Raw genomic sequence first — 27213 nt, 5'->3', positions numbered from 1 at the left:
CGCATACCACAAAAAAAAAAAAAAAAAAAAAAAAAAAAAAAAAAAAGAAAATTAAGTTCTTCCACAGAATAAAAAAAGTATAATTGTTAACAACAGTTTGCAAGGAGGCCAAGAGAGAATGGGAACACTATTAGCTTTTCCAGAAAGTTTTTCATCATTAAATTTAGCAGTAAAGGGGGTTAAAATTTGCTTTAGGCTCACACATTCAATGAGAGACATGATGTGAGCTATTTCTCTTTCTTCTTTGTTCTAGACTTTTCCAGCAAATTGTTTTGATCTGACCTCTCTGAAATTAATATAAATATTTATATCCACCTTTCCAACTCTTGCAGGATAGGATATATTGTTATGCATAATTTAAGTAGCTTAAGTTTCCTTGCCCCACACATAAAAATATATACTTTCAGGCTTCAAGATTTCATTAATACGTACATTTTTCATCTCAGAATAAAATTCAGGTTTACAAAAATCAGAAGGTGCATTATTTCCACTGTTGTTTCCCATAGGAATCTGGTGAATTTTACTTTATTTTGGGTTCTCTGACCTGTAAGCATGAACATTGGCTACTTAGGAAGGATTACTGGTGTTATGTCCTCCGAAGATAGCCTGGAAAGACCAATGTGATAAAAATTCCTCTTAGGATGACACCCAACTTTTGACAACCCAGGCTTTGTAGCAAAATCTGGCTCTGATGTGGAGACCCCTATGACAACGCATGGTGGGGAAAGCACACTTGGAGCCCCAAGATGTGGGGTTGAGTCTTTCCCTCTCCCCTCTCCCCATGTGACCTAGAGGTCAAGTCTCTGAATGTCCCCGAGCCCAAACTCCTACTGGCAAAACAGGGACTATAATAACATCTATACTCCGATGAGCTGCTGTGAGGTCAAATGAGAATGTCTGTGAAAGTCTTTTCTATATATCTAAAACACTATCTAAATATTACTATCATTATTAATATTGAGTTTTGCTATGCACTTAATTTTACTATCACCTTTGGATATAGTTGCTGTCGTAGAATCCTTCCCGTTTTCCTCTGCACCTAATCTGTTGTAACACGGTATTCTTCTTCTGTAGGCTTTAAGTAACTTCTGCCATCAGAAAAGCCACTGTTATCGATGACGTGAGCGCCCTGGGTCTTTTCAGTTTCCTCTTGGGAGTTGCTGAATTACAGCAGCAGGAGAGCTCCAGCCTCCCCACCACGAGGTCTATTCCTCCTCCCTGGTGGCGTCTTCAGTTCTTCTTCACACGTTCAGGGGCGCCTGCCCGAATCGCCGCGTCTCCTGGCCGACCCAACCTTCAGACCAGCATCCTCTGAGCCTGACGTGATGCTCAGGCCCCTCGGCCTCAAACTGCACGGGGCCATGGTCCTTGTCACCCCCAGTGTGATGCCACCGGAATCCACAGTCCCAACCCGCAGGGTGTATTTGTACAAATCTCTTTATTCGTCCCCTGTTTCCCTCAAGGCTAACTTGCCTCTTTGTTCTATTTGTTAGAGCTCACTTGCCACATTTTTCAGTAACTGCAGAGTTTTACCTCAGTGTGAATGGCTCCAATTTGCCTTCTGCATAATCTCAAGTGGTACTTGCTTATTCGATTTTTACAAACTTTCAGAAAGATGTTTCTCTCCAACTACCAAGCGGAAGTTCTGTTATTTACCATTTGAAATGTTACCGTTGTATTAAAATGTTAGCAGGAAGACCCTTGGGTGGGGTTCACTTTGGTGAAATAGTTTTTCTCTTACTTTAGGCACCAGGGAACATGGCAAAGAGCTGGGGAATGCCAGGAAGCCACCTGCAGGGACCCAGGGCGTAAGCTGTGGCTTCAAGCTGACACTTCAAATACTAGCTTGGAAGGTCTGCACAGGGGCTGAAACACAACCACATCGCCGGTTTTCTAGTTCCAAGGTCCCTAAATAGAGGCCTAGTTATCTACCTCCTTGCCCACTTTTGTCGTGATTTTCAATATAATACTGCAAAGTTATAGCAAAAAAGAACAGGACCAAAGCCTTAAAACTGGAGGGGGCCATGAGTCTGATCAAGACCACCCCTCGTTTGAGGCAGAAGCAAGTCTGACCATCAGGATTCAGACCTGGCTCCTGGGGAGAAAATAGCCCTCCTTCTCAAGCCTGTTGTCTTTCAGTTTTATTCCTTTTAAAAAGTGACTATTTTTTTTCCCCAGTGGCCTGTTATTTGGTGTTTCTCAATCTGGTTTTGCATCCTCCTTACACTGAGTCTTTTGGTTTCAATCTTCCTTGACTGCTCTATTCTAAATGACAAAGCCAGAGAGAAAGGTTAAGAACGAGCTTCCACGGCTAAAGAAAGGCCCCACCTGTTATCCGGAATTCCAATCCATCAAGTTTTCAGAGCCCCTGGAATTATTCTACATGTCCCATCCTAGGAGATGCTGACGCCCTTGGAATCGTACCTTATTTTGGGTCCTTTGGGCTTCCAAAACTCAATATAAATCCATCAGATAAATTTTAAGTGGATCAGGTCACCGAGAAATATGCTCCCCAGACTCTGATTTTACTGCTCTCCTTCTTTCCTTTAAAACAAGCTAACAAATGGTGGTAACGGTTTTCAGGACACGCCTCCCTCCGCCCCTTGGCATTGCAGGAAGAAGAGGACGCTGGTGTCCATGGAGAGCAGGACTTTCGTTACTTTTCAAACAGGAAACGTCAGAAGTGCTCATATCTTCATAAGATCTGGAAGCTAATTACTAGAACCACAAATGGAAGGTTTGGGGGTGGGGGGAGGGAAGACTCCCTCTTGAAGTCCCGGTTAAAGGATTTGAGAAGGGAGTGATCACTGACTACAACAGTGACTCTATACAAGAGTCTCAGCTGTTTGAAGATTCCTCCTTTAACCCTAGTTTGTGCTTATGAGATTCTGCTTAGAACAAGTCCCTCATCCCTTGTCAACTCAAGTTCTTCCCAGCTTAAGCCATGTCCCCATTTCTCAGTCCTCTGGGAGGCAGCTGTCCGGGGTTGTTGACTCCATTCCCAGCGAGGACAAGTACTGGTGTCTCACCCAGCTTTCCTTGTCTCAAATGCAGGAGATGAGCTAGCAAGCCTGATGTAAGGAACCCCCAGCCCCTCGCCCAGGGGTCTCCCCTTCAGGGCTGTTGCCACACACGCTTCCCTTGTGATCATCTAATAGCCCCTGCACAGCATTTCACTCCATCGTAAAAGCAGTGTATAGCATATAGTATATAAAGGCCATGAAAGACATAAAAACACAATACCTACATTTTCAGAGGAGGACATACAATGCAGGTCAGTCCCCCTAATTAATCTCATCAGTGCACTTCACTTCACTGCACTGTAGTCGGGGTTTGCACGGTGCCAAGGAAGGGGAGCTACTGGAAATAATCAGATTAATGTGTCAAAGAAAACAACCAAACCAAACATTTCAGCTCTCAAAATGGATTGCTGGCCTGAATTTTCCAGGTGGGTGGTTCTGTATTCACCTAGTAAATCAAGCAATTCCTGAATTACCACTTCACTCTGGGGTGTATGAACAGCGTCTAAACATTAACTACGGTTTTATAAGATGCAGTATTATTCCTTTTAAAGTAAATTAATGACTGGGGTGGAGGGAGCATTACCGAAACATTTTAATGATACAAGGGTATTTGCAAATACCCCCTCCAATCCCCAGTCTCTCCATCCCCATCCCTTCCAGGTAAGCACAAACCACCGTCCTGTCACCAGCATGACGGCCACAGCCTCCCAGCCACACCCTTGCTTCTTCCCTCATCCTCCTACACAATTCTCCCCCAAACAGCCAGAGTGACCTTTGAAAGACAGAAATCTGTTTTTATTGTGACCTTGCTTAAAATCTGCCAATGGCTCATCACTGCAGATACCTGCAAATCCAAACCTCTAATCCTGACCAGCGAGGCCCTGCATGACCTGGAGCCCATGCCTCTGAGGCATCTCACCTTCTACACACTCCAGCCATTGGGCATTCTTCTTGCCCGCTGCCTGGGGTGATGGGGCAGGGCTACACCTCCTGGCTATTTGGATCTCAGCTTAAATGCTTCTTCCTCATCACATCACCCTGTTTTATTTTTTTCACAGCACATATCCCTAGATAACGTTTTCTTATTTTCAATTGCCTACGCTTCCCCGGGAATAGCTAACATGTATAAAGTGCCAGGCATTATTCTAAGGGCTTTACATATATTAACTACCTTTGAGTCCTCATAACAACCTTTCAACATTGGTGATATTATTATTACTATTATTAGCCCATTTTACAGATAGAAAAATTGTGGTACGGACAAGCTAAGTAATAACCCCAAGATCACACAGCTAGTGAGTGAAGAGGCCTGTATTTAAACCCAGGGGGTCTGGCTCCAAAGACTGAATGTTTAATCACCATGTCACATGCCATTAGAAAAAGCTCCCTGAGCTTTTATTCATCACCGTATTAATAAAGATTTTTATCATGTGGACGTAAAACACTATGATAGCAATGCATCACTAAAAGGAAATTTGTTATAATTCTAATCATATTTTCTCTAAATATATCTAATTTCTTTAATATAGAAAGTCTGGTCTCTGATCCCAGTTATTCTGTTATTTACAAAATTCACCTGCCCTTTTGTTTTAATAACCTTTAGCTTACAAGATTCTCATTTCTCCAGTGAGATAAAGTACTCTGGTAAAGAGTGTGTAACACAGATAAGTTGCATAAAGCCATGCAAGGGTGTGTAAAGTGTCAATGAAATTAAGTTCCTTAATTTTAAATTAAAGCTGGGGTTTCAAAATCTGTCTGCAGGCCCTGACACACATGCACATATATGAGGCTTCACCATGTACAGAAGCTCAGCTGTGGTCAAGTGTCCAGTTCTTTGGCATTAACTAACCTGATCTTAGGTTGCTTCTCATCAGAATCAACTGAAGCACAAGACAAAGTTTTCCTTGACATCTGTAGTAGTTATTCCTATAAATTTAGTTCATAAATCAAATACTATACTAGCCTTTATTCTTATTTATGGGTGGCAGTATCCAGTTTTCTGATGTGCTTTCAGGCCTTAATTTAGAATCACAGACATTCAAAGCTTTACGAATATCTAGCCCAACTAACTCATTTCTCACCTGAGGAAACTAAGACCCATGGAAGTTAAGTGACTTGCTCGAGAACTCAGAGGCACATCCAAAATTAGATGCCAGGCTCCTCAATTCCTAGCCAAGTGCTGTTTCCAACACATGTCCAGTGATGCTATGAGAGTTTAATCACTGTGCCATATGCCTGGCCCTTAGAAGAAATGTTTTTCTGATAAACCAAGTCAATTCAACACAATTTTATTGAACAACTGCTATTTTATCACTGTTGGGTTCTATTCTCTTTGGGGATGCGTGTCCCAAATTTAAATGCTTCAGTCATTTGCTGGATTAAAAAGATTATTTAAGACTTTACTAACCCTTCAAAGAGATACTAATCCAACTATATCAACAATCACATTGAATGTCAATGGTCTAAATGCACCATTAAGACAGAGACTGTTCGGGCTTCCCTGGTGGCGCAGTGGTTGAGAGTCTGCCTGCCGATGCAGGGGACACGGGTTCGTGCCCCGGTCCGGGAAGATCCCACATGCCGCGGAGCGGCTGGGCCCGTGAGCCATGGCCGCTGAGCCTGCGCGTCCGGAGCCTGTGCTCCACAACGGGAGAGGCCACAACAGTGAGAGGCCCGCATACCGCAAAAAAAAAAAAAAAGACAGAGACTGTTAAAGTGGATCAAGAAAAAAGACCCAATTGTATTGTATGTTATCTTCAAGAAAGGCACTTTAAATATAAAGGCACACAGAGATTATGTAGAGCAATGGGAAATCTCATTCATTGCTGGTGGGGATGCAAAATGTACAGCCATTTTGGGAGACAGTGTGGCCGTTTCTTACAAAACTAAGCATACATTTACCATGCGATGCGGCAACTGAACTCCTCGGCATTTACCCAAAGGAGTTGAAAACTTATGTCCACACAAAACCTACACACAGATGTCTATATATTGTGAGGTACTCACAACACCCATGAAGTGGTATGGCGTTATTGAAAGACTTGGAGTAGTCATAAATGTACATTGCAAACTCTAGGGCAACCACTAAAAAAAGGTTAAAGAAGAAGTAGAACTGATATGCTAAGAAAGGAGAGAAAAGAGGATCATATAAAACACTCAATTAAAACCACAAAAGGCAGAAAAGAGTGGAAGGCAAAAATCAGAGAAAGAACAAGGGCAATAAAAAGAAAAGAGTAACAAATATGGTAGATGTTAATCCAACTATATCAATAATCACTTTAAATGTCAATGGTCTAAATGCGCCAATTAAAAGAGAGAGTGGATTGAAAACCAAGACCCAGCTAATGCTTCAAAGGTATGGTACTCTTGACAACCTATAAACTTCTAAGGTCAGAAAAAATGGAACTTGTTCTATTAACTGCCCAGGGAGTCAAACTCTTTCCTTTTTGGAATCTTTAAGGCCAATTCTCCACCACACCTTTAAGCAATACTGAGAACCACTGTTTTCCCAAGGTGTAGGTTGGGAGCTTACAGGTTTGTTATTTTTAATGATGAGTACCACAACAGTATTATCAGACTTTTTCCGCTTTTCCAAGCCTGTTTTTATTTCCACTGTAGTTGTTATTTAGAAAGGGTTCTTCTTAATTACACGTGGATTTATTGTATCCACATCAATGGGTTTATTACTGATTTATTATGAATCACTGCTCTCCTTGGCATAGGGTGGAGTGTTTATAACCATCCTTATACTTGTTATTATTATTCCATTAATGATAACATTATTATTAATTACAACAGGGAGCTGGAATGGTGACCATTTGGGCTGGAGACAGCTGTAGCCAATGTTTGGATACAGAAACATTGGTCTTATCCCAGTCCACCATGCTTGGCTGTTTCTAAGCTGGTCACTTAAGGTGAAAGTCTCTATGGAAAAGATATGACACCTTCCTGCGGAAGAAGTCCTTTGAGATAATTCAGGGACAATGTTGCCCGAGCAGTATTTTAATTTACATGATGTTCATAGACTTGACATTCATGAATTTCTTGAGAGTCACATCAAAAAAATAATAATTTAGACAGTTTAGTCAAATGGGATCCTAGATTTACCTCAGACCAAGTCACTTATATTCCAACCCAATTTAATAATATATGCCTTCCTATTTGTTTTCTGAAAATGAACTGTTCGAAATAAAATACTACCCCAAAATGACTTTGAACAATTCAAATTTAAGTGCTGTAATCTACATTTTATCATATAGAATTTAAATTATTAAAAAGCTTTTTAGTTGTTTAGTTATATCTTTCTAAGTTCTCCCTTATAACTATTTCTACATATTAACAAACCTAAAAACTAACTTAATATAATCATGCAGTTTCTCTTTCCCTTTTTCTACCAGCACTGATCAAGTAATATTTTCTGAGGAAGCAGTGCTCAATAAAGTAACAAAATAATACTAATAATGTATTTTTCCTGAAGAAAGTAAGTAGTAGCTTGGTTGATATTTAGGAATATCCCAAATAAGAGACCTGTCAAGAATATTCAGGGCTTCCCTGGTGGCGCAGCGGTTGAGACTCCGCCTGCCGATGCAGGGGACACGGGTTCGTGCCCCGGTCAGGGAAGATCCCACATGCCGCGGAGCGGCTGGGCCCGTGAGCCATGGCCACTGAGCCTGTGCGTCCGGAGCCTGTGCTCCGCAACGGGAGAGGCCACAACAGTGAGAGGCCCGTGTACCACTAAAAAAAAACCAAAAAAATAAAAAAGAATATTCACATGTATATTTATTCTAAATGTAGTGAATAGGTAAATACATGCACATATGCATGTATATGTTAGAGCACATATCTAACAGTGTTCCTTCACTTTAAAAGAGACGGTGGAAAATTCTATAACATAATCATGTGCTAGGACCATATTTGTGTATATGGAATATGAAATTAAGGTAAATGACAATTATCCTTAGTCTCCTATACAGCCCCACTTCTAGATCTATTAGCCAATTCCCAATGGTCAGAGCATAGTTAACTCTGAGGCATGCAGCCTGGACTATTGGGTAGACTTTTCTTCTTCAGGCACGGACTTCCCGTGAGCATCTACATGCAGAGCAGAGAGAGAGTAACAGAGGTAGCAAAGGATTAGAAGGCCAGGTCCTTGGCCTAAGGGGAGCTTTCAATCTAGCTGGGAAAAGACAAGATCTTATATATGCTTGTCATATCTTAAGAAACCACACATGTCAACAAGTGAAATTTTTTTTTCAGCTGAAAATGTAATTGTTGAAGCAATTCAGAGTAAAAATATAATCTGAGCAGAATGGAACTGAATTTTAATTTCCTAAAGGAGAAGACTTTAAGTTTATGCAGGGGCAAAAGAGATTTCCTTTCACTAAAATCCTGAGCATTTTTTGCATATTCTGGCATCCATACGGGCTGGTATCATAATGTAACCATGTCTTATTCCCATCATGTCTTCTGAATGAGACTGAAACCTTCCTGAAGGCAGAGATGATGTCTTCTATTTTGCTTTTATTCACTGCCTGCCTAAGCACATTTTAAGTCACACACCAAGTATTTGTTGAGCCGACTTGAAATGGCTGAAATGAATTGAGGAAAGACACTTGAGGTTGGAAAGAAAGCAAGAGACTACTAATATATTGGGTGACATTAATAAAAATCCAAAGTTCTTGACAGGTAGAAACTATTACCTGAATTAAATAAGATTAAACCTAACAGGAATAACTAAATTTCTATACTTGGATCTAAAAAAAAAAAAAAAAAAAAACTGCAGAAGATAGAAATGGGAGAATCCCAGCTTGACAGAAAGTGGCAAATATGAGAAAACAGTGTAACATGGTCACCAAAGAACCAAGACCATGTTAGCTGGCACCAGCAGGGGCCAAGAATAAAGAAGTTTGGTTCTGGATACCAGGCATTAAGAGGGCCACTGAGAAAGTGTAGTTGGCCCAGAGACTACTGACCAGGACAGTGAGGTGAGGTGTCACAAAACCCCACCATACGGCAAGAGTTTAAATAGGGGGGGAAGAATAGGTGAAAACAGGAAAAATTCAGAAGACTTGGTGAGAAATGATCGTTGTCCAAACCAGATCTCTTGCTTTGTTTTAGAGGAATAATTTTGCTTCACTTTATGGCTTAGTTAATATAATTTCTATCGTTTTCTCAGAAAAGATTTTGACACTTTATTACATGACGGCTATAATTAATGTCAGACTCTAAATTAGAAATCAAAAACTCTATTTGATCATTTGGTTTCAAGCTGGATCTAAAGTATGTTTTGGCATGATTACTAACTGTTAGCAGCAAGTACTGGAAACAGATGCAGTCTTGAGATGTGTTCTAAATGTGAAACACATTGCAAAGAGACTTGGAAATAAAAATACACACTGTTCATGCACACTCTTACTGTGCTATTTCCTGTCCTTATCAGTCATAAAAGTTTCTCTTGTTTTGCCCTTTATTTGTTTTCCCAGGTGAATAAAATCTTTGCTCTCCTTTTTCCCTTTCTTCTTCCATTTTTTCCTACATGCCAATCTTCCTTTTTTTTTTCTATTGTCTTTTCCACTAACAGTTTTTCCATTAAACATTCACTGAGCACCTACTATGCAGCACCAATATCCTGTGCAAGGATATGTAAGACACAGTCCTGTCCTTGGAGAAGCCTATCTCCTACGAAAGGGGAAAGGCATACAATGAAATTATTACTAAAGGAAAATACACACACATTAGAGGTATGTCCAGAGTACAGAGACGAGAAATGGAGGAGAGAGTGATGCACTTGGAGGAAAGTGGTGGTTGGGAAAAGGATGCCTGAGAAGGATCAGTCGGGCCCTGTCCAGCCAATGCAGAGAAATGGGCTGGCCCGTAAGTAAGTATGAAGCAGCACAGCATACTTGAGGAATGCCAGGCATTCTTAGGAGAAAAGGAGCATCCTTTACCTAGGAGAGTTGAGTACCTGCGGAGGCGGCTATCAATCCATAACATAAATGGATTGGTATTTTTTAGCTTGGGTCTGTGCTGTACTTGAATTGATGCGAACATGACCACCTTTCTACGGGCAAAGCCAAAGAAAAAAATTTTAATTAAAATATGGGCCAGGGACTTTCCTGGTGGTCCAGTGGTAAAGAATCCACCTTACAATGCAGGGCACGTGGGTTTGATCCCGGGTCGGGGAACTAAGATCCCACATGCCGCGGGGCAACTAAGCCCGCACGCCTCAACTAGAGAGCTCATGCGCCCTGGAGCCCGTGTGCCACAACCAGAGAGAGAAAATACGCATGCCACAACTAGAGAGAAGCCCGCGTGCCACAACAAAGAGCCTGCGCAGCATGCCGCAACTAAGACCCGATGCAGCCAAAACAATAAATAAATAAAATGAATAAATATTTTTTTAAAAAATGGGCCAAAGATAAGGAAAACCATAATCTGGACCATTTGGGGACAGTTGCTGAGACAGAGGACTTGCTCCCCCAGGCAGGAATGCATGAAATGCTTTCTAAAAAGAAATATCACTAAGTCAGTAACAAAAGGAAATGGGGTGGTAGTATTCAGAGGTGCAGGGAGAACAGTCTGGATGTTTTTTTTAAATTTAATAACATCCTTACAATGGAATATCATTCAGTGGTAAAAAGAAATGAGCTATCTAGCCATGAAAAGATACAGAGGAATCTTAAATGCACATTGCCAAGTGAAAGAATCCAAGTCTGAAAAGGCTACATACTGCAAAGGCCAATTATATGATATTCTGGAAAAAGCAAAAATAGAGAGACAGGAAAAAGATCAGTGGTTGCCAGGGGTTGGGGGGCAGTTGGGGAAGGAGAAATAGGTGGAGCACAGGAGATTTTTTAGGGCAGTGAAACTATTCTCTGTGATTCTGTAATGATGGCTACATGGCACTATGCATTTGGCAAAATCCACAGGAGTACACAACACTGACAGTGAACCCTAACGTAAACTATGGACTTTAGTTAATAATAATATATCAATATTGGTTCATCAGTTGTACCACACAAATGCAAGATGTTAATAATAAGAAAAAGTGGCCAGTGGCGATGGTGCGGGGGAGAGATATAGGACCTCTGCACCTTATGCTCAATTTTTCTGTAAATCTAAAACTGCTCTGAAAAGTGGAGCATTAATTTGAAAACAAATATATATGATAGTATGTTTCTACTCTTTTGAAGCTAATGACATAACTTAGTTCTTCCACTAGCATTTATCAGGTCAGGCAAGCTTTCTTTACCAAAAGTCCTGAGAACAACAAATCCCTGGACAGACATGATCGTACTCCCTGCAGAACCTCTGAGACACGTAGGTGGGCAGTTTTGAGTAATTCACAAACACAGGACCGTTGAAACACAATAAATTAACTGACATACCTGAGAACAGTGCAAAGAGTCTTTAGTGACAATGAAACTAAAACTCAGGTTTCCTTAGTTCAACTGTCTCCACCCTCTTCTTAGATCACAGTGAACCACAGAAGCCGCTGTGTCATTCAAAAATTAACTTTAATACTTTTGGTGAAGCTAGGTTCAAGCTCCCAAGCTTTCTTCTATGAAAAGAAAAGGATTAGAGCAAATCTTTCAATAAAATGTGTAACCATGTCTTTGCCATCCCTGCATAAGCATGATTGCTTTCATTACAGAGTCTTTCCTCCATGTGTGGGTGGTTGTACATGTATCAAAAATAAATCGTCACAGAAACAACTGACAAGAACCGCGTATAAAGTCAGAGTCGAACCGTGTACACAGGTTTCATTCTGTGCTTTGGTAGCTCAGTCTAGCTACAAGTAGCAGTAACAAGTCACACAACCAAGTTTAGTCAACTTTGTGAGCTGGGCCAACTTTCCCCAACTGATCTCGTAGGAACGGAAACCACTTCTTGCATCCTCAGCACCAGTAACTCAGAAGTTGTGCTCAACTGAGGTCCAGGGATGCCCTGGAAAACTGGGCCTACAGCAGTAAGATAAAAAATATCCTCTGCTCACGTCAGAAAATAGCCCATTTCTAAAGAAAGCAAGATGAATTTCAACTTACGGAATGGAAAAATAACCCAACCAATCACAGTCAATATTATAGGGAAGAATATTGAATGTTCAATTGGTAACACAGGGCTTGTCTTTGTTTAGGGTCCATTAAATTTAATAACTTCCCCCTCTGTGGCTTTAAACAGAGAACTTCTTCAAAATAAGAGCGGCTCCTATCAAACTTAATCACTTGCCCGCCCGTGGCTGCCATGGCAGAGGTGTGTCTACCAAATAGGTGGGTCTTAAGAAAGGAATGGTTCTATAGTAAAAAAGTAGATGGTCTAGTGTTTTATTATAGTTGCTTTAACTTTCTGGTTTATTAGTATTAATTGCTGGAGCTTTCCTTTTTACCTCTCTGAAGGCATCACTCCCTCCTGTGAGTTGAGTGGCCCTGCTAAAATTAATGTCCACATATACTTGAAACATTACTGAAGCTGCTGGTTCCAAACCCTCAATCAGGGGAACTGACAGAGACTCGGCTATAAGGGACATTTAAAAAATGAACTACATAGGGCTTCCCTGGTGGCGCAGTGGTTGAGGGTCCGCCTGCCGATGCAGGGGACACGGGTTCGTGCCCCGGTCCGGGAGGATCCCACATGCCGCGGAGTGGCTGGGCTCGTGAGCCATGGCCGCTGAGCCTGCGCGTCCGGACTCCGGCTTTGAAATGACATGAAACAATCCTCCCGATAGACCTTGAGTGATCAAATGGAGTTTTTCCACTGCAGTTTCTAGATTTTGTGGTAGTAATAAAATAATTTTTAGGAACTTTGTTTATTAGACTAATCCCTATGCTGCTGACCTTTGGAAATATTAGAGTTTAGCGACTAAGAGTCATAAAAATGGAGACATCTTTAATAGTCCTGTACAGTTGATTAAGTGGAATTTGTCAATATTTAAATATCTTGAAAGAAGGAATTCAAGACTATTTGCTTAAACAGGAAAAAAAAAAAGACTTCAAAAAGATTACAGTTCTTAACTCTGACTCATGTAAAATAATCCTACAATTGCAGAGAAAAATCATCCACACAACCTGTATTGGTCTCTCCCAGGGTACCTGAGGCAGACAATGTGTATGACCTTGCATCTCTAATTCATGTGTCCTACCACTCTAAGAGACCTCCAGAAAGGATCAGAGAGGTCCATGGGTACAATGGCCAAGACCGCAGAAAATGCCTATATAAACCCCTTCCACCTCGTGTCTGCCAGAGTGGTACGGACTTAGGTTAATCTAAGATACTTCACTCAGACGGGTGGCACGAGGAGTAGTTATTTGCAGTGAATAACCCAAGGTACAGTCTCCGTCAGGAGGGTGACAGTAGCTCACACTCTTACCCACCAGTCAAAGAATAAGATTCAATAAACAGTTGTGCTTCTTTTCCTAAGAGTATAATTACATAAACTACATTTTGAAAGTCAGTAATTATTTATCTACGTACTATTTTTTAATGAGCTCCAGAAAAGCAATTATAATCTTTGTGTTAAGCCTCACAAGTGCTTTGAACATCAAAAATGCCACGGGTGATAACATTACAATGAGGAAGCCATGCAATGGTTTGGTTTGCTGTCAAGGTTCCTTGCTTGTCTTGCCTCACACCTTGCTCTTTAATAGAATCAGTGAGAAGTAACTTTGGCTACCTCTGTGTGGTGAATATTCTTTTAGGATCATATAAGATGAAATGAGATAATGTATAAAATCTCTGGGGATTGGGGGGTGCCACTTAAATACAGATTATTATGTGATAAGGCCATACTTAACCATAGTAAGTATGGTGGGGAGGGGAACCAACCCCTACAGGGCTTCCTCTGCACTAGGTATCTCTAGACTGGTTTCTGCTTGATTTTTATAATTCGGCTGGATATGAACTAAACTCAATACAATAAGGTAGACCCTATTAGTCAACTACATGACAATAATTTACTGTTCAGCCATAACTTATAACCGCTGCTATTGTTCTTGTTATAATATTAAAGGCTACTCAAGGTTAAGGAAATATTTTCTGAATCTTTGTACTGCCCCTGTGAACTTCAAGATATCTGGGTTTGTATCTTTCTTTGCAATAAAGTAGAGAATGTTAGTGATATATCTTTATCATCTTATTTTATTTACTCCTTGCTTCCATAAAGAATTTGAGGGAGACTACAGGAGCTACGTGGTATAATATCATTGTCATTATCATAATTCATTAAGTTTGAGCATTTGTAGCCACACTTGAAAAATTACTCAGAAGAAAGGATAACAAAAAAAGAAGTTGTAAAATTGGATTCTCTGAAGGTCTTTAAGTAGATTAAATCATGGTCTTTCTTTGCAATGGTCTTTTAGGATGAAATGGAATTTCTTTAGGAATATTTCTTTCCGAAAGATCTTTCTGGTCCCCTTTATTCCTATGACCTCTTGGAAAAAAACCTCAGCATGCCTAGTTACATGTAAATGCAATTTAACATCTTCTATTTTCTGACACTATAACTGAATAGTTATTTTCTGTTAGTGCTTTATTGAGTTTTTGTGAATGGCTCCCAACTGCTTTTAGCTCTATAAAAATTTATAAGTCTATGGAATAATAATAATGATGACAAACATTTATTGAGTACTTCTTTGTGTTAGGCACTGTGTTAAGTGCTTTATGAATGCCATATGAGTATTAACTTGTTTAAATATTTAAATATTTCATGGTGGTTTTTGTTTTAAATATACTCTGTAGCCATCCATTTTAGAAAGCAAATAATCCTTTTAAAAGTTTAGATTTTTACCTACTGATTCATTTAAACCAGGGCTTGCCTGCAAATTATATACAGACATACAATTTTTACAAAACAATGTTAGCTTCATAATCTCAGCTACAATCTGTTTAGCACATATCGTGTGTCAGGCCTGCCCTAAGCACTTTACACTAAGCATCTTATTTAATCCTCACAGTAACCCCAAGAGATAAATATTATACCCGTTTGACAAATAATAAAACTAAGTTTCTGAGAAGTAAGAAACTTGCCTGATACATGTGTGAGTTAGAATTCAAACCTGGGTCTGAACCTCCAACCCTACTGTATAAGTGAGGAATTTTATTCTTTCTCACCCAAGATCATATGAGAATGTTCTGTGTGCCCCTTCATACAGCGAGATGAGAACTGATCTCTCTACACAGAAAAACAGGATCTGTTCTGGAAAGCATCTCAAAAAGTGAACACAGGACTACTTGGAGATGGAGACGGAGGTTAACATTTTAGCTGTCCGTGTTGCAGAGACATAGCATCCTGGAACTTAGGGATACCTTTAGATATTGAGGGGAATAAGAAGAAGAAACTTCGCAACTTGGTACCTGAGAACTTATGAGACAGGCTCCTCTCCAACAAGTGTCCTAGGACCGGTCCCCAGGGAACTGAAAATGGGGCTCACTCCAGATGATGTGGTCCCCTAGTCCACCAGGCAGCGCTCTGGGGTGCAGACACAGGCCCACACCCAAGAGCAAGGTCGGAGAAAGCAAGGCTCCTCCAGTTCCCTTACAGTCCACTTCTAGTTCTTTCTTCCTGATTCCCTACTGCTGACAAGAGGGATTTTCTGTTCTCTTCGCGTTAATGTTTATACAGAACCTCCCACCCTGGCACCATGTTACTTTGCCAGGAACAACTCATGGAGATGTTTGGGATGGGAGGAAAATACTGGACTAAACTCAGTCTCAAACTAGTTTAAAACAGAGGCCCGTTCCCACCATTGGCCTCAGATCAATATACGGTTGGATAATTAACCAGTTTCTGTCTCCTCTGTGAAATGAGAAAAGCTGTGTTGTGCTCGTTTATGGAAATGTTTTAATTAATTATCAGTAAATTGCCTCCAAATAATCTGGCTGTTCCGTATTACACATGCAAATGATAAAATGCCATTTTCAGTGTTATTTTCAACCGTTTTCCCATTGAATTCACATACGAATACACCTCAGCGAGAAAATGCTGGAGCTGAGTGTCTCTGAGGCTGCGATCACTCCTTGAGGTTTTTTTTATTTTCCTCCAGGTACTGCCAGAGGACAAACAGCAAAATCTGCTTCAGCCACAGAGGGCTGGACAGATGGAAGCCCCAGAGGACCCTAAACAGAAACAAGTTTGCACAAATCTGTCCCGGCAAAGTGTCACCTTGGCCCCATGTAAGACAAAACGGACTCAGTCTAAAATACGGAAGGAATGACCAGAACTAACTCAACACCCACCACCCAACACTATACCTACGATCCCGCGTCAGCCCCCGTGCCTTCCTCATCCTTTCCTGTGTCGTTAACTGATGTTTGCCAATAGGAGGGAGTCATTCCAGTCAAGGGAAATGATCACTAAAATTCTATACACTGCACACTTCCCCAACAAATACCATGTGATTCATGACAATAAGAACAGCGGTCGGAATGAAAAGTGGTCACGTGGTTTTCCAAAGAATCTTGAGGTTTCCCTCCCCCACCCCTTCTTTCCCTACTCACCCCTATGGGAGTCCGTCTGTGGCAGAAAATGTGAAGGCATTAGGACCAGAGAGCCCTTTCCTGCTATTTGCTTGAGAAACAAAGCCTTCCCTCCTCCCAAGTTGAAAGAAATAAAGGAGTCTGAGCTAGTCACAACCTGCAAGCCTGCTGGCGGCCCGTCAGCTTGCCAGTGGTGCAACCCAGCGGAGGAGTGAGTACCGGCTTCGAGCTTTGCAGAAAATGAGAGAGGGAGAGAAAACAGAGACAGAAACACAAAGAGAAAGAAAGAAAGGCATTAACCTGGCCAGGAGTCAAACAGGTGCATGGAGCCCGAACGCTGAGAAGAGTGTCTGACAAATAGAGGATCCAACTGTGTGTGCCTCTGGGGGGCTGCTTCTGTACTGATGGGGGCAGGGCTGCAGTCTGGATGTCAAGGGGTGGATGACAGATTTTTTTTCTTATTCACAGGACTCATATGGTTGGCCAAGAGCCTTTAACTTTCCTCCACTTGTCAGTCTGACATCTTCGTGGATACTCTCTGGCTCCCTGGGATGAATTCTCCACGAGAGAGAGGGGCAGCCAGGATGTGGATCACACACGCTGCCACCATGAGTCACAGAATTTTGTGGTGCCTTTGGAAGAGGGGGTGTGTGAGCCCCGGGGCTGCCACGTTGACAGCAACAGCAGTGAGCTGTGTGATTCGTGGAGAGGCTGCCTCGGTCTTGAGCTGGCCGCTCAGAGGCCATACGTGGCCTTTTAAGACTCTTACAGCCCCACTGCACTTGGAGTGACACATGTCTGGCAAGGATCTGAAGTTTGCAGGCGCTCTCTCTCAGAACTGGCTACCTGGGACTCCTGGGATTTAAGAGCCTCTAGAAATGGAGGGCTGTGCCCTCAGGCTGTAATTTGGCTTTCAGGCAGATGTTAGGAACAGAAAGGAACACAAGCTAGAGGAAGGCCTGGTAGAAGACCCTCAGGAGAAGGCCCCAGTTAGGGGACAGAGCCAACCAAAGGGCATGCAATTCGGTGGGACTGAAACTGGGAGGGCACTGAGTGTCATCTTAGACAAGGATGCCATCTCTGGTGGACTTTCAGTCTCTTGACTTCAATTTAAGTTCAAGCACTCAATAGCCCCATAATTCAGAAGACCTGGTTTGCAGCTGTCAGACCCTTGTCCACACGCCTCTGATGGAGAGTTACTGTGAGTGTAGCTGAGACAGCTGGGCTCATCCCGCAGTCCCAACCCCACCCCTGCACCGGAGTGGGTTTTGAGTTCAAGTGTGGTCTTTACCTGAAATGCGCCTGGGCACGTCGGTGATGGCAGGCAGCCCGGTGCCCCGGGTGGAGGACAGCGGGGTGGTGGAGTGAATGGACGGGGGCGTCATCTGGCTCAGGTACGAGGGGTAGGACTGGTCGTAGGACCACGGCGGGGAAGACTGCGTCTGCCTGGGATCTGGGCAAAGAAGAAACGTCTTTAGCACACCAGCCGGCTGTGGCCTTCGAACACACAACCCCAAACTCAGAAAGGATAAAGCAGGGGAAAATCAGAATATACAAGGACGGTTTATTTCCCACAACTCCACCCTTGCAGGCCCCCTAGGGCACAGAGCTTTCTAGACTTCGAGTCTCTATGAAAGTAACAAAATGGATCGTGGGTAAGGACTATTTGTCTCTCTCACACGTAAATATTTCTATTTGGAAAGCCTAACTGTCATTTAAGGAAACAGTCTGCTTTGGTTATCGTCACAAAGTTGAATTCCATTTTATTTATTTTCTGTATTTCCTGTATGTTTTTTAATATGACTCCAATGAATATGTATTACTTATTTCTTTTTTTAAAAGTTAGAAAATTTGGGAACGATTTATTTGATTAAAGAGCAGGTAGACGGTGCCTTTTACTGCTACACATCCAGCCACTATCTTTCAGCCGTGCTTTTTGGTTTGTAAATGATTCCATGATTTGAGCACGGTTTGCTTTCTTTCCAGACATGTCAATGGGGTGCCCTTTCCAGCCTGAGGGTTGGGAGGCTGGGGTAGTGTCGAGCACAGAAGAGGCAGCATGTAAGGAGAAGAGGAAAGAGGGGAGCCAGTTATGTTATTCTCATGCTAAAGCTATGCCAGAAAATAACCTTTACGAAAAAAACAGAACTTAATTTCAAAGCCAACTCAGAACTGAAAAGCTTCATCACCATCCAGTTTCAATGTTAAGCACATGAGTTTCTGACAGTAAGAAAATGATCCAAAACACAACAGGGAAATGTCTTCAATCCTATTGGAATCTGTTTAAAAGATGTCACGTGTTTGGAATGTGGCCTAGTGTTACCTATAGTCACTATAACGATAAAAATAATGGGTTACCAACTGGTTAGAGTGAAGTGCTGAGAATTAGCAATATCTTTTGATTTATATCTATGGAGTTTCTTGGAGGTACAAACAGAATCATAAGCAAATTTCTCTTATCATTTTTTTTCTAACTTCACATTTAAAAAATTTTAAACACTCTAATATACCAGGCTGTTCTCAAGACAGCTTTGTATATTAGAATAGCCATGGACTTTGGAATGTGCAGAATTAGGTTCAAGTTCTGAGACTTCTATTTTCTAGCTGTGCGATCTTGGGTTAATTACTCAGTGACTCTGAACCTCAGTTTCCTAATCTGTAAAAGGGGGTGGGGGAGTAAGAATATATGAATCACAGGGATGTGGGAATTGCATGAGAAAACTATGTGGAGAGGGCTAGCATAGGAAGCACTCAGTAAGTATTAATTCTTGTCGTTTAGAAAAACTCTTGGTGACACGAGGATAGTTCCATGGTTAAAGCACATCTGAACTGGAGAAAATACATTTGGAATAGGTCTAATTTTAAATTATTCCTATATCACCTATCAGCCTCTGAAAACGGAAAGCTCAATTTTTAAAAACTATAAATATATTTAAGTCATTTCAGGTTTATTGCTACAATTAAAAGTGAGTGTAGGGCTTCCCTGGTGGCGCAGTGGTTGCGCGTCCGCCTGCCGATGCAGGGGAACCGGGTTCGTGCCCCGGTCCGGGAGGATCCCACATGCCGCGGAGCGGCTGGGCCCGTGAGCCATGGCCGCTGAGCCTGCGCGTCCGGAGCCTGTGCTCCGCAGCGGGAGAGGCCAACAGCAGAGGGAGGCCGGCGTACCGCAAAAAAAAAAAAAAAAAAAAAAAAAGTGAGTGTAACCAAACATGGGTTTTCCTGAGATGATTCCTCTTTTAAAGCCTCTCAGTTTTTCTGTACAAAGCCATTTAGTTTCAGCTATTTCTTGTTTATTTGTTCCATTCAGAAATATCTAAAGACTATCTAAATAGGACACACTTTTCTTGAGTCAAAATAATTAAATACATCTGGATATTTATCTAATGTTACTGTATCAACAGATGTATAGGAAAATTTCATCCAACTCAATTTTAAGGAATATTTACCTGAGTTTGCAATTTGAATAAAAGTATAGCACTGTAAATGGTTAACAGAAAATTTTCCTTCAGAAATCTAAAGGATACTTGATCATTAAAGTAATGAACTTTTGTGCTTTAAAATGTTCAAGGCTGACATTGTATAGATTGGCAACATTTCAAATCTGAGTGAGTGGTCCTTGTTATATATCTGATACACCCATACTTCCTTGCTTTAACCAATAATGTAATTCACTATTCAGATAAACGGTAAATGATCTTCAGATGGAAAAAGATGCATTCCTTACAGCACCAGAAAGCAATCTCACAAAGGTAAGGCCTTCTCTCAAGCACTATTTTCAATAGACAAAAAGGACAAGAACCACATAGCAAAATGAGCAGGGCACACGGGACTCAAATTTGGATTTGAGTTCTAATCTAACATCACCAGATGACTCCCTGAGCAAGTAGTCTAACCTCTATCTCCATCCCTCTACTATAACATGTTACCAGCAGTATTGGGCTCTCTGCCTGCAAGTGGGGGAAAAATACAAAGAAATCTAAAGAGTGACTAAAATCATTGACATTTAGACATATCACGAAGGAATTAGGGAACTTAGCTTGGATGTAAGATGCAGCCTTTCATTTCTCCTTAAGCTGAGAGGCAGGCCAGTACAGGGGGAAAGAAGGGGGCTTTCTGATGAGAGGATCTGAGTTGGAGTCCCAGCTCTGCTATCTGTGAGCTGGATGACCTCAGCTGTATTAGCTAACTCTCTGAACCTCAGTTTCCTCATCTGGAAAATGAAGCAGCATAACATGGTAAAGTGAACATAGCAAAGTGCTCACGTGTGCTGGTTGGACAGACAAGCCTAGGCTTGAGTCACAGCTCCCCACTTTGCTGAGCAAGTCACTTAAACTTTGGGGGCCTCAATGGCTCATCTGTAAAATGGGAATCATGACACTTATTAGGGCTCTTGTGAGCGTTACATGAACTAGGCCTTCTTTAAGGCCGAGTTCTTCTAAGGCCTAACTTCTAAGTTATCTGACACTCTTGGCACATACTAAGTATATAATAAATAGATATGATTATTGCTATCTGTAAAGTGAGTATAATTATAACTACTATCATTTTTGTTTACAGAATTAGGTGAAATAATACAGGTAAAAGCATTTTGTAAAGTACTATATGAAAATGATCATTATTCTCTCTAGGAGCTCATATCACGTGGCCAAGGCCCTGTGTTTCATGGGGGTGTTTCTTAATGTTTCTAAGCTTTAATTTCCACATCTGTAAAATGGGATACTACCTCAGAGCGTGTTGTAAGGATTAAATAACATACAGCAAGTGGCTAATTATCATTATTCAAAAAAATTAAAAATCTGACTCTAAACTATCCAGGGTGGTTGGGTTGTCTAGTGTTAAGTCTTGAAGATTTCCAAGATCAGACTCAGCACAATTCAGTATAATGCCTGGCACATAGTAGGTGTTCAATAAATAACCATTGCATGAACCTCCCAGGGTGGCTGGAGTGAATAATAGAATTTTATAATGAAGTAGTAATTAGTCCTTCTCTAACTTCCCCTTAGGCTACAAAAGAACTTGTTATTGGTGACGTTTTAGCTTTGACATAAACTTCCTGACTGCTGGAATATATACTAGAACAGTCTATCAAAGGATAGCTTTCCTTTGAGTGGAGGTCCTTCCTGAAGAGCTCCAAGATTAGCAAAAAGAACTTCTCACTAGCCCTAAACAAGTGAGAAGATCTCCATCTCTCTCTCTCTCTCTCTCTCTCTCTCTCTCTTTATTTTTCTTTCTCAGAGGACAGGCTGCAGGCCAGCCAATCTCTCTTCCAAGTTCACTGTCCTAAGATTCTATGATAATGACCTACTTAAGGAGAGAGAGTTACTAAAGAAAAATAAAACACAAGAACTGCCATATAGGGCTCACTAGATCTAGTCTAAGGAATTTTAAAAGGGAACAGTACTCTTTAAAAAATAATAATAATAATGGTCTCCAAGCACCCCAGGGCTTCTCTAATACCCTGTGAATGAGGCCTCAACAATCCCAGCTCCCCAACGTCTGGCCTGTGTGATGTTGGACAAATTACATAACCTATCTAACTTCAAGGTGCTTAAAGTGTATAATGGGAATAAATAAGAAGAGCTCCCTCTTAAAGTTGTTTTAAAGATTCAATGAGGTAATGTAGGAAAGAGCTTAGCACATGGAAAGAACCCAATAAATGTTCACCACTGTTAAAGCATCTACTTTACTGAGCCTTCATTCTGTATTTATGTTTCCAGCCCAAAACCTCTTATTCTAGCAAAGGGCCATTTTTAGAAAGCTTCCTGTAGTTCTGAAGTCTGCCATTTGGAGACCATATCTGCACTGGTCGCTTTGATACCCTTTACAATCATTTAACCTGAGTAGTGTTCCTTCTTAGTCTTAGCTTCTCCCAGAGCAAGAAATCCTAATCTGTTTAGTGTGTTTTCTGATACTGTATGCTTCAACTTTTTTCAAACTTTTAGTGGGGGGAAAAAAAAAAAAGGCTACAAAATAGCCATAAAATGTCCAATCACTAAGAAAATGTAATCCTATCACAAATATATGATTACATCATATTTGCTTTGTTGTGGACAATTATTAATGCTTACACTAGAGAAAAGTCACCTTAACCTGATCTCATACACGATTTCTGAACTCAACTTCCTGAAGAAACCTGAGACTTCTGAGATTCACTCTGAACTTGGATGAGTCAGAGCAGGTGACAGATGGTTTTAGGCACCGCCGGTCAATCCTAAGGTTACTAACAGGGAAGAGCGAGTATAGGGCCTAGCTCTGAGACAAACCTACTAATTAACCATTAACAAACAAGAAACTGTCTTCATCAACCTCAGGCCCCACAGGGCTAGTAGAACTTATTCCTTTCCTATACCCCATGCAGAGTTGTACTGAATGTTTCGTCCTTTTGGGTCTGCAGAAACATGGAGGGAAGTACCCTGTCCTTCCACACCAACATAAATAAGAATAGCCTTGGTTTTTTGGGTCTCAGAGGCTAGAGGTGCCAATCATCGCCTTGATATTACATCCTGGGTGACCTGAGATTACCTATAAGCACCCACAAGTTTTCAGAAAATAACTCTATTTCACAGACATTCCCCAAAGACAAGAAAACTGCTGTGAACTTTACATCGTTTTAGGGTGCTTTAAAAACGATAATTCATTATTTTCCTATGGCAATCTTCGGAAACAGCATCAATATTATTTTTATTACTACATTCTAGAAATTCAAAGCATTGACAGAAGTTTTTATACAGATGTGACAATTGAAAAACCGAACCCTGGGTGCTGGTTTTTTTTATGGGCACATACTCTTTTGTGCTTGGGAAACCTGAAATACTAAATAGCACAGGAGCGTTTTAATAGGACTCCACCCCTATTTCTCCCCAAACTTCTCTCCTATCACCTAACAAAGGGGAGGAGGGAGTTTAAAGGGAAGTCGTAATTAAGTATGACCTGTAACATAAACTTGAGAGAGAAGATCAGGTCTTCCCTATACAATGGGCTGCTGTGCTCACAGCAGGATGTGACTAATCGGTGACTAAATGGGAGAGAAGAGAAAGAAGCAGAAGACCTAGGGCAGGGCAGAGCTCCTGGAGGCGCTGGGGACGACACCAAGGAGAAAACAGTCCCCAGTCCAACTGGGAACGCGTGCTAGGAACCGCCACCAGGCTTCCGAGGTCAGGCTAGTGACTGGACACCTCAGACCTACAGCTGTACAATTCCACAAGAAACTGTAGACCAAATCTAGCTACTAAGAGCTCAGGTTAAATAAAGAGGAGCCAGTCACTTGACAAAAAGAATCCCTTCAGCCTTTGTTCCAACTGAGGCAATGTCTGTTGGACAAATTTTAAAAAGACACCAGAGAGGCACAAACTACCGGGTGTAAGACAGGCTCAAGGATGTTTTGTACCACAAGGGGAATATAGCCAATATTCTGTAATAACTGGAAATGGAAAGTAACCTTTAAATATTGTATAAAAGCTTAAAAAATGTTTTTTAATTTAAAAAAAAAAAAAGACACCAGAAGGCCAGGGGCCCACATACACTTTGTACTTTCTCTCCCAACTCACTAAAGTTGAGGGCAAGGTTCTTATTTAGCTATCCCTTTTTCACCTACAAAGTACCAATCGTCATTACTGCCACCTTAACAGGGCTTTTGGGGTGGGGGTGGGGCCAGTTGTTACATGCTCTTCTGGTGAGTCAGCAAACTATCCATTTATATTGTGACGAACAGCTTCTGTACGCCTACATGGCAGTGCAATGGTCTAAGGGATAGATAAGTAACAAAAGACATTTCTTGCCGTGCAAAAGCTTATACATGCAGGTGGGGAAAGTAAGACTAACAGATATAAAACAAGTAACTTAAAAATGTTCAAAGCATGTACCTGTGTTTTTCAAAAAGCTCTAAAGATAGACATGAACCACAGGGCACCAATATCAGTGTGAATTTTGTAAGATCTCCTTCTAGGGTGGTGTTCCTTCAGCTTAGGCTACTTGGAGATTGAGCCATCTGCTTTCCATTCTATAGACCCCCAAACATAAAAGTACAGGAGGCAACATTCCCAGGAGATGCTCAAAAATTGATGCTACTTGGGGGAGAAGTGGTTCACACGTCTTAAGTGGTCTTTGCATCAGGCAAAAAATGGAGACAACCATTTATTGAAACCGTGGATATGAGGATAGCAAGCTCTCTCCTTTGAGTTGGACCACAGCTTCTGAAGTTCAATAACGGATACGGGGAAAAGGAAGGAGGGTCATGCATTTCCTAAAGTGATTTGTAAAGAGTCATGGGTTCTAAGAGTACCCAGGCTTTCAGATGACTGAGAAGCTAAATTTCATGTCTGCCTACTTGAACTCTGAACACTTGGGGTCATAATAAGAGAGGAATAAAGAGACAGATGGTTAGAAAAAAAGGCACCGTAGGAAAAAGAACTGACTCCAGGAGAGCAGGTAGGGGTCTCTTAATGAAGAAGTTTGAGTGGGGAGAGCAGAGTGGGCAGAGAGCTTTAGAAAAGCCCAGGGAAAGGTACACGTGGAAACTCAGTGGTTGCTACTAACAAGCTCCCTTTGGTAAACGCTCTGGTTAGACACCTGTGGGTGTGAATGAAGGGCTGCTTTCCTAAGAACCGCTCGCAACGGGGCACACCGTAGACACAGTGCTGAGCTTCACGCAGAGACGGGAGGAAACAAGTCAACAGGGGCCAAGCCTGAACCAGCACACAAGCGACTGCTTCCTGTTTGTGCTGCCAGTGGGCTGCTGTGTAACGTGGCAGGACAGTGGCCGGTGATTTCTGCCATGTGCGCCCCAGGGAGCACCTGCTGTATCTGGGGAGCCCAGTCCATTCAGAGAGCATCACATCCTCACCCCTTCTCCTCCACCCACTTCCCCCTCCTCAGCACTCAACTCGGGCTGCGCAAACCTCCAATATTTTGTGAGAAGACTGGGGTACTTAAAATGAACTGCATAGATAGTTCTCCTAGTTGAAGATTATGCCTCTCCCTTGAAACCAGGGTCAAAGTCAATCATCTCAATGGAGAGAGGCAGCTTTACAATTTCCTATCCTAGACTATTTCTGTCATATTACTGTCATTCATAAGACAAATATACTCACATTCTTACCTCCGTGAATTCCCATTTCCAAACATTTACGCTAAATGCTAAATCTTAAATTCTATGTCTTCTCTAATAACCCTGCTAACTAGACTGGAGTTTTAGAATGAGCTTTCCCACTCACTTCCCGTTCTCCTGACCAAGAGGGAACACCGTCTGAAAACAAACAGGCACTTCCAAGTGCAGGAGGGGCTCTGGATGGGGGGGCTCTGGCACTAACTGTGCAGCTGTGCACCAATAGGTCACCTTCTCTGAGTATCGCTGTCGTCAGGTGTAAGATGAGAACGCGTGGGTTATCCCTAAGATGTTTTCCAGCAATGAAATGCTATGATTCTAACTACTCGGAAAATTGGGCTCCCAACCCTCAGTCCTTTCTGGAGTCGGTAGTTGCAACAGCAAGGACCGAAGCCGCCCTGAGCTGACCTGGGGCGGCTGGGAGAGGAACTGATGGGGGCTGACGCTCTGCGGTGTGGCCCAGCACAGAGCGTTGTGGCTCACGTCGGCAGAGAAGGCACCAAGAGCGGGATTTTGACTCCCCTCCTGTCCCCCATCCAGGCGGTCTCCAGCTGGCTAAGGTGGCCACCAGAATCGCTCGGCAGACCACCAGCCCAGCCGATTCCAGAGCTTAAGGCTGAAATCGGAGAACAAAGCAGCAACCTGTTCGGATAGAACTGGATGCTATGCAGGGTGCGCCATGCATGAGGAGTAATGTGTCAGTACAAACAATGGAAGGAGGGGGACTTAGTAAAGCCTAAGGGACCATGTGCGGAAGAGAATGAGAAATGACAGGTACAGCCTGAGACGTCACAGCCCCTAACGAAATGTCGAAAGGAAAACCAGAAGGGAGTTAAGACAAGGTAATGAGAAGCGCCTTTTTTCAGTACCACCAATTTGGGGCTGGATGGAACTCATCAGTGTCTTACAGAAAATGAGGGAATTTTCTTATTTTCTTTTTAGTCAGGGCTTCTCGTTGACAGAGCAGAGTCTGCAGAGTTCTTCCTTATATTAAGGAAAACATGTCTCCCTGGAACTCCACTCACTCCTCATCATTGCTGCCTGGGATTCCTTGTCCACATGACAGTTATTACATCATTTGAAGATAATGCCTTTAAAGCTTACTACATGATAGACAGTACTTTTACATTCTCTTACCCCACTTACCTAGAAAAACCTAATAGAAGAAACAAGAGGCTATACCATATGTCACACCTAACCTGGCCTCAGCCTTGGCACAGCCGGGACCTCGGTGTAAAGGTAGCAGAGGGAAGGGTACTAGCTACAAACAGGTAGGACCAGAATTTGAGAAATAACTGGGATGTGGTGCTGGCCAGGGGAAGTGACCTCAGTTCACATCACAGTATTGAAGTGGATGCAGGAAATTCAAGTTCAAATCAGGCTATCAACATCTAGTGGGTGAGATTATAGCAGTCGGGGTGTGACAGAAGGTTCCCAGACATCGTGAATCCCGTTGTCGGATGGATGATGGTATTGTCCATGGTTCCAAGAACCGGCTCCCACTCCTTCATTCAAAAAGTATCTATTGAGGGGCTTCCCTGGTGGCGCAGTGGTTGCGCGTCCGCCTGCCGATGCAGGGGAACCGGGTTCGCGCCCCGGTCCGGGAGGATCCCACGT

At 42.1% G+C, this 27213-nt stretch overlaps 1 protein-coding gene across 3 annotated transcripts in view; it reads right to left on the bottom strand.

Moving 5' to 3' along the window:
- RUNX2 (RUNX family transcription factor 2) overlaps nucleotides 1-27213 on the bottom strand; it is a 123605-nt gene that overhangs the window by 15354 nt on the left and 81038 nt on the right. For all 3 annotated transcript variants that reach the window (XM_024122051.3, XM_024122053.3, XM_024122052.3), the window contains one exon: nucleotides 17785-17946. In XM_024122051.3, the coding sequence (XP_023977819.2) occupies nucleotides 17785-17946 (162 nt within the window). The remainder of the gene's footprint in view (nucleotides 1-17784; nucleotides 17947-27213) is intronic.

This window comes from Physeter macrocephalus, chromosome 18, assembly GCF_002837175.3.
Source record: "Physeter macrocephalus isolate SW-GA chromosome 18, ASM283717v5, whole genome shotgun sequence".
NCBI classification, from domain to species: Eukaryota; Metazoa; Chordata; class Mammalia; order Artiodactyla; family Physeteridae; genus Physeter; species Physeter macrocephalus.
This window is presented reverse-complemented; position numbering and strand designations above follow the sequence as displayed.